The following is an 8,612-nucleotide window of genomic DNA, read 5'->3' as shown; positions in this document are numbered from 1 at the left end:
GGACCTCCAAGGGGCAGGAATTCAGACGGGAAGTGATGGCATGCAGCGACGAGTAGCATTATGTCTTTGTTGTACAGTCTCCAAGTCGTGCCTGACTCTTCGCAACTCCATGGACCATGGCAGACCAGATCACACCCCTGTCCTCCATTATCTCTTAGAGTTCTCCCAAATTCACGTTCGTTGCGTTGACGAGCCTACCCAACTGTGGCAGGATTCAAATTTTTTTACTACCAGTTCTGTGGGCGTGGCTTGGAGGGCGTGGCAGGGGAAGGTTACTGCAAAATCCCATTCCCTCTCCACCCCACTAACCTGCTTTCCAGCTCTGTTCTCCTGTGCAGGGCAACCAAAGGAGACCCAGCCGATCAGCTGGGACTGAATGGGAGGCAGAGAAGAGATGGGGTTGGCTGGCACAGTGTTTAGAATGCAGTACTGCAGGCTAACTCACTGCTCACTGTCAGCAGTTCGATCCTGACTGGCTCAAGGTTGACTCAGCCTTCCATCTTTCCAAAGTGGGTAAAACAAGGACCCAGATTGTTGGGGGAGTAAAAGGCTGACTCTGTAAACCGCTTAGAGAGGGCTGTGGAGTACTGTGAAGCTGTATATAAGTCTTAAGGGCTATTGCTAACTCTGCCCACTGCTAGGAGTTCGTTCCTGACCAGCTCGAGGTTGACTCAGCCTTCTATCCTTTGGAGATCAGTCAAATGAGGACCCAGATTGTTGGAGGCAACATGCTGACTCTGTAAACCACTTAAAGAGGGCTGGGAAGCACTGGGAAGTGGTATATAAGTCAAGGAAGGAAGGAAGGAAGGAAGGAAGGAAGGAAGGAAGGAAGGAGGGTCCTGGTGGCAGGTTAGAATGCAGTATTGCAGGGTAACTCTGCTCACTGCCAGCACTTCGATCCTGACCTACTCAGGTTGACTCAGCCTTCCGTCCTTCTGAGGTGGATAAAATAAGGAGCCAGATTGTTGTGTGTGTGTGTGTGGGGGGGGCGGGCAATAGGCTGACTCTGTAAAGCACTTAAAGAGGACTGTAAGGCACTGTGAAGAGGTATATAAGTCTACATGCTATTGCTATACTAAGTTGGAAGGAAGGAAGGAAGGAAGGACCGTGTTGGTGCAGTGGTTGGAATGCAGCATTGCAGGCTGATTCTGCCAACAGGCTGCAGTTTGATTCTGACCAACTCAAGGTTGACTCAGCCTTCCTTCCTTCCAGGGTTGATAAAATGAGGGGGCAGCTTGTTGAGGATGATAGGCTGACTCTGTAAACCGCTTAGAGAGGGCTGTAAGGCACTTTCATTTCAATTTCATTGAGGGCGACATCAATCAGCCAGGAGTGGGATTTGGGGCTTCTCAGAATTGTACAGAATTTTAGCTGGGGGGGTCTCCCAAAGCCCTGTGAACCCCCAGCAGCCCACCCCTATCCCTACAAATACAAAGCAGCCCCTGTTCACTTTCATTGCCTGGAGCCAGATATTGGAACTTGCTGGCTGCAAGACAAGACAAGTTCTCTAAGCTTCTCTCATTCCAAATATGGCCCTTCTCTTCCATGGTGAGATTATCTGAAGTCATGAGGTCCCTTCCTCTGTCAGAGTTGTGAGGGGCTGGTGGTTTGCATGTCGATTAGCAGTGTGTTTGTTGTGTTATCACACCCTTAGCTGTCTCTTTGTCAGCAATTTGGCATAGCCCACTGAAACCTCTGACTGACCGTCAGTTTCTTGAGTCTTTAACCAAAATTGGGAGGAAAGATAAGAGGAATGGGTCCCTGCTAATAGCTTGTGGGTTGCGTTTTCCCCTCCTCAAAATACAACCACCACCCCCGTGGCCCAGCTGATTGGAAAACTAATCCCTGCCAAGAGGCAGAGAGAATGTTTGGTATGCAGGAATAACACTCAGATTAATTCCTTCTTCTCTTCTGCTCAACTTGTCATTTGATTGCTAAGTTGTGTCTGACTCTTCACAATTCCGTGGATCAGCCTCCCCTGCCCTTCTGAGCATGCAATATTGTGCTTTACAGCATTGGATTTTACTTTCACCCCCTGACACATGCACAACTGAGTGTCCTTTTGGCTTTGGTCTGTACTGCAAACCCAAGAATACACTAAAGCACAAGCTTGTCCATAATAAAATTTGGAATTTATTTTATGAATGGCTGGATAGAAGAGTAAAGGATTGAATTATGTAAGTACAGTGCAATATATTGTTATTGATAAATGGACGAATTAGATAGAGTAAGAAAATGAATTTGAAATATATTATTGAAAGTCAACAATTATAAAGCCAAAGATAATAGAATAAATGATATATGCGGTATAAAATACTGATTAGAATGATTATAAACATATACAAGTTAAATATGTATGATAACATTATTTTATGCATGAAGAAATATGTACCCAACTGACACACTGTGGAACAGAAAGAAGGTTTTATATGTTTGTTTTTTGTCGTTATAAAAATAAAAAAACTTTTATTAAAAACAAACACCCAGACAAACTAAGCAACATGATATATATGCAGTGAGCCCTGTGCAGATCTGTGCATTGGGGAAACAAAACAGCCACTTCACAAGTGCATGACACAACATAGGAGAACAAACCCACCAGGACTAGATTCAGTGGTCCATCTGCATTTAAAAGGCAATTTTTAAAGACAACCAAGTCCACATTTTGGATAGAGAAGACCGCTGGTTTGAAAGAGGGGTCATAGAGGCCATCTATGTCAACACTGAACAGCTCTTGCTCAACAGAGGGAGGAGGGATACAATATCATCTATCTCCAGGCTACAACACACCCCTTTCAGCACTTCCAAGAAGGCTCCATACCCTTTTGCACCACTCAGGTGACCCTGAAGACACAGGGAAACCTCCAAGTGGCCTCAATGACCCTCTAAAAGGATGCAAATGACCAGCTGTCTGCAAGGAGTATAAATCCTTCCATTCCCCACCATCCTGTCAGAGCTGAAGAAGCTTCTTGGATGAGAAGTGAAATATCTTCAAAGACAAACCAGAAAGTCCAGTTGCCTCCTGAAAAAAGGACCTTTGGGATTCACAACAGATTATTTCCACCATGTTTTTTCATCCACTTACACACCTTATAATTGTTCAACTCTTTCCCCCATCCTTACTTTATATTCTCCCATGATACACAAATTCTTACACTTTTTGTTAAGGAGTGTATTGTTCCAGATGGCCACTTGAGAACACAGGTTCTCTGAACTTCTTTTAATTTCTTTACTCCATTTCAGTGCTAATCACAAGTGCCTTGGTGTTTGCTGATATTTTTCGAATACATATTCATAGTGAGTATGCATATCAAATCTACTCAGCGCTTGTTGCAAATGATTTGAGTCTTTACACAACATATCACACTCTATATATGGAAGTAGTTAGAGATTTGCCTTCCCAAATAACCAATTTGTAAGCATCTGCTATATCTTTATTGTAAATTCATTAAACAAGAGAAGATCCTTTCTTTAGAGGCAACCTCAAAAAAAAAAAAGAAGCCCAAATGTCAAAATAAAACTACTTTCCACATAAATTAGAAATTCTTGCACCTAATGATATTTTCTCTGTGATTCAGATCAGGCCTCCACAGGATAATATAACATTTGGGGAGAAAGATGCAAACCAAGAGACCAGCCCCAGAGGCCAAGATGGAGAAGATCTCCACGGCCACCATGTATTTCCCTTTGGTGCTCAGGTAGGTAGGGAGGAAGGTGATCCAAACACAGCAAAAGACCAGCATACTGAAAGTAATGAACTTAGCTTCGTTAAAGCTGTCAGGCAATTTCCTAGCCAGAAAGGCCACTGTGAAACTCACAAGGGCCAGGAAACCCAGATAGGCCAGGACAGCATAAAACATCAAAGCTGAGCCTTCATTACATTCCAAGATGGCCTCTCCTACGAAGGAGTGAAAATCCATGTTGGGAAATGGAGGGGAGGTAACCAGCCAGGTGGCACAAATAATTGCTTGGATCAGGGGACAAGCTAAGACAATGGAGTTGGTCAGTGGTTTTCCTAAGAATTTCCTTGTTCTGTTCCCTGGTTTAGTGGCCATGAAAGCCAAAACCACCATGACAGTTTTTGCCAAGACAGAGGAAACTGCAAGGGAAAAGAAAATGGCAAAGTTAGTTTGTCGGAAGAGACAGGTGAGAGTCCCGGGTCGACCAATGAAGAAGAAGGAGCAGAGGAAGCAGAGCAGAAGGGAGACCAGGAGGACATAGGTGAGATCTCGGTTGTTGGCCTTGACAGTTGGAGTGTCACAATGTCTAAGGAATATCACCAGAACTGCAGATGTAGTCACAGAAAGAGAAAGAGTGAGAGAAACCAAAATGGATGCCAGGGTGTCTTGATAGGCAAGAAAGTGGATCTTCTTGGCAATGCACCGGACCTTGTCCTCGTTGGGATAGTAATCTTCTGGGCAAGGGTCACAGCGAACTGTATCTGAAATCAAGAGTCTTTGTCTTAGGACTTCAGGGTCATCCACTAGGAGTTTTATTCCCCCTCCCCTCCTAGGGTCCCCATTTGACCCTTTCTGGTGAGCATAACTCACAAAGGAAGTGATGAAAAAAACTCAGTAGCTTCAGGTGCCTTAAAAGATAGAGATTGTAGGTTTAAAATGAGCACAGGGATCAATTGGTTAAAGATCAGGATCTCTCTTCTGCACTTGCATGATTATTTCAATTTGTTTTCACAGGGAGAAATTGGGAATTTGATCTCTTTTCCTCAGATCATACTGGAAGCCCCCAAAAGATTGATAGATCTGTCAGTTGGCGATCCTGCTATTTGCTTCTTTAGGTACATTGTCTGTTGGTGGGTCATAAGATCAGAAAGTGCCACACACACACACACACACACACACACACATGCCTAGACAAGAACACTCACATCCCTGTGTGGAATGGGAGGTCTGTGAGGAGGGAGAATGAATTTTTTCCTATTTCAAATCACTTTCTCCCATCAGGCATCCAGAGATTTTTTGCAGGAAGGGGCGATCGGACACAGGTAGATTGATCTATTTCTCTGACATGCCTGAAAGTTTCCAGGGAAATTGATAATCCCGACATAAGAGGCACACTAAAAGTAACACAAATGAACAGACACACTGCTCTATTAATTCATAAAAAGGATCAGTAGCTGGCTTTCCCTTTGTGTGTGGTAGGAGGAGCAGAAAGGACAGCAAGAAATCTACAAATTGCTGCCTTGACTCCCATCATGCATGAAATTGGGTCAGGAGAGAAGCCCTGACAATCATCATTCCTCAGGGGTGGCAAGTTAAGCAGTAGACAGGACCATTTGTATCCACACCCTGAAGCATGTGAAACCACGGGTGGTATTCTACTTGGTCAGACCGGTTCTATAGAACCTGTTGTTATGATTCTGCGCAGTTTGGAGAACCAGAAAATTGTGAACTGGTTGGCCCCGTGCCTCCCTGCACCGTCCGCTCACTCCTTACCTGGCATGAGTGCCGTCAAACTTTCCTGCATTTGGTAGGTTGCTATTTTTTTCCTTCCCCCTAACCATCGGCTGTTCTGTTGTGCTGGAAGATTTAGATTAGCTAATACAGTGGTTCCCAAACTTTTTCAGTCCACCGCCCCCTTGGTGCTACAAACTCATCCTCAATGAGGGCGGGATTCAAATTTCTGTGGGTGTGACCTAATTTGAGGGTGTGGTTTGCTGGTTATGTGACTGGGTGGGCGTGGCTTGCTGGTCACATGACTGGGTGGGCATGATTTGGTGACTGGCAAACCAAATACAAGTGGTCCTCACTTAATGACCAATTGCTTAGCAAGTGTTCTAATTTATGACTGGCCTCCCCGGAGCTATTTGACCTGCTTTGGAATTTTGACAGCCATGCACACACATACACACACACTCCCTTCTAACCCTGCTGGAGCAGGTCATTGGATTAGAATTGGCAAAGCATCTCTGATTAGATTCTAGAAGATTCTTGTTGAATTGTTTTATTTGTATTTTAATTTGTAGATCTCTGAATGAATCTGTGACTTTGTGAGCAACTCAATCTACCTGCCTGCTTGTCCAATTTTGGGTAAAAGTTGCTCTCTTTTTTCATAAAAAAAATATACATACATAGTGTGTTGTCGGCTAATTTTGTGAGTTTGCTTGGTAGCAAATTTTATGTGACAGACTCAGGTAGCAGATTGCAGAAGAATAGATATCTGAGTGAATCTGTGATTCTGTGAGCAACTCAATCTGCCTGCCTGCTTTGCCTGATTTTGAATAAAAGTTGCTCTTTTTAAAATAAAAATTCAATATTTACATAAATATTTATAATATTTACATACAAGCCACACCCAGCCACAAAGCCACACCCACAAATTAGGCCATGCCCACAGAACCAGTTGTTAAGAAATTTGAATCCCACCACAAGGGGTCTCAGGCATGACTCCTTTCTTTAGAGGCAACCTCAAAACAAAATTGAGGTGAATTTTGAATCAAGTGAATCCAAATTACATGAACTGCTTCCTTGACATGGAAAGATATACAATGGTAGGGAGCATCGGAAGATTGCTTGTGAAGATCTCATAAGAGAGTTATTCTCAAGGGTGTACAGCACTTAATAAAAAAAGAAACACATAAATGCATATAAAACATTTGATAATATTGTTATTATTAAATATTATAAAAATATGCACATAAAACAAGATTAACAGTGTTGGAAGGACCTTGTAGGTCATCTAGTCCAACCCCCCAGCCCGAGCAGGAGACCCTACACCATTTCTGACAGAGGACAGTCCAGTCTCTTCTTGAAAGCCTCCAGCGATGAAGCTTCCACAACTTCTGTTCCATCCGTTGATTATTCTCACTGTCAGAAAGTTTCTCCTTATTTCTTAGTTTGAACCTCTCCTGGATCAGTTTCCATCCATTGTTCCTTGTCTGGTCTTCGGGGGCTTTGGAGAATAGCTTGACCCCTTCCTCCTCCTCTCTGGGGCAGACCCTCAAATATTGGAAGATCGCTATCATGTCTCCCCTGGTCCTTCTCTTTACTAGACTAACCAAGCCCAGTTCCTGCAACTGTTCTTCCTATGTTTCAGCCTCCAGTCCCCTAAAATCATACTGGTTGCTCTTCTCTGCACTTTTTCTAGAGTCTCAATATCTTTTTTTATAGTCTGGTGACAAAAACTAGATGCAGTATTCTAGGTGTGGCCTTACTAAGAAGTTAGCTGCAGTAAGGGACTCATCACAGGTCCTCTGGAATGCCCAGGTGTGGTTGTCATAGCTTCCGTCTCCCAGGAAGATCTACAGTGGAAGAAAGTTCCACAGGTTTGTTCTACCTGTCTGATTAGAAATGGTCCCTTCTGGACAAGGAGCACATTGGTAGCAGCAGATCTGCTTGCCCTCTGGCACTCTGCGCCTCTCTCCTGCCTGGCATCTCTTCATGCTACACCTGGCAAAGGGCACCTTCTAAAAGAGAAAAAGAGAAATGATTGAGATGGCTTAAGCAATGAACGTGCTTCATTTACTCAGGAAGGTATCCACAAACATCAACTAGCCATCAGAAGACATGATGAAAATTATTGAATTTCACAACATTTAAACAGATTGAATTATCATTTTAATTGGGAAAATGTGACCTCCCTAGACCAAGCCAAATCCAAAAATGCCAGAGAATTTCTAGAAGCCTGGCATTCGGACAAATCTAACATCCAATGACATTTAATAAATAGAGACAATAAATGGACCTGCGACAAACGAGATCTCAAATGTGTTACATTTAAAGCAGGTTTTTTAAATGATATGTCTTCCATATATGTCTGTCTTTCTTTCTTTCTTTCTTTCTTTCTTTCTTTCTTTCTTTCTTTCTTTCTTTCTTTCTTTCTTTCTCTCTCTCTCTCTCTCTCTCTCTCTCTCTCTCTCTCTCTTTCTTTCTTTCTTTCTTTCTTTCTTTCTTTCTTTGATATGTCTTTCTATTCTAGCAGACCTTTTTTTCAACCAGAACTTCTGCATCCCAGAGAAAGAATGAATCTTTCACTGAAGTTAGGTTTCCTTCCAGTTCTCATCTTTGTGGCCCAAATTATTCTGTTGGCGTTAATGGTGAAAATCTGGCCAGGGGGAGCCCCTGGATTTATCTGCCCAACTTTCACAGGGACAAAAGATTCATTGGGGAGGAAAATCCAGTTGAGAAGATCATAACGAGGGGATCCCAGTCCATCTTCTGAGAAGGAGATTTCCTCTCCAGCAGTGTTGTTGAACTGGACCTTCCTCAAATAGGGTAGAAGCTGAAAGAAAAGAGACATGGTCACATAACTGATGTCAATATGGAAGATAGTATACTTTCTAATAATGACTGATATTACCTTATCCATGTTTGCATGTATACGGATTATAATGATTATGATGATGCTTATATTTTAATACTTTGGACACCTAGAAAAAACACTGTTCAATATAGAAATGGAATTTGTGATACAAAACAATAAAAATATTTATAAAAAAAGAAGTTGGTGTAATTGGCTGAAAGCCACAAATGAGACATCATGGCTTCTATCATTCTGTGATGACCATCATCTTAGGAGACACATGTATGTCTGAGAAACTAGTAGAGAACCTTTGATGGAGAGCTAAGTCATCAGGAGGGACACTGCATCTTTGA

The 8,612-nt window shown here is 42.8% G+C and overlaps 1 protein-coding gene across 1 annotated transcript in view; it reads right to left on the bottom strand.

The window, feature by feature from the left end:
- Positions 1-7,258: 7,258 nt before the first annotated feature.
- The window catches only part of LOC113451111 (extracellular calcium-sensing receptor-like), a 35,624-nt gene continuing 34,270 nt past the window's right edge, over positions 7,259-8,612 (bottom strand). Inside the window, exons 9-10 of the mRNA XM_087935876.1 lie at positions 8,098-8,238; positions 7,259-7,423 (exon numbers count right to left, since the gene is read on the bottom strand). Coding sequence (XP_087792002.1) covers positions 7,259-7,423; positions 8,098-8,238 — 306 coding nt within the window. The remainder of the gene's footprint in view (positions 7,424-8,097; positions 8,239-8,612) is intronic.

The sequence above is a fragment of the Pseudonaja textilis genome, chromosome 1 (genome assembly GCF_049901715.1).
Source record: "Pseudonaja textilis isolate UNSWEBS1 chromosome 1, rPseTex1.2, whole genome shotgun sequence".
Taxonomy (NCBI): domain Eukaryota; kingdom Metazoa; phylum Chordata; class Lepidosauria; order Squamata; family Elapidae; genus Pseudonaja; species Pseudonaja textilis.
The sequence above is the reverse complement of the archived record's forward strand: the minus strand, read 5'-3'. Positions and strand labels throughout refer to the sequence as shown.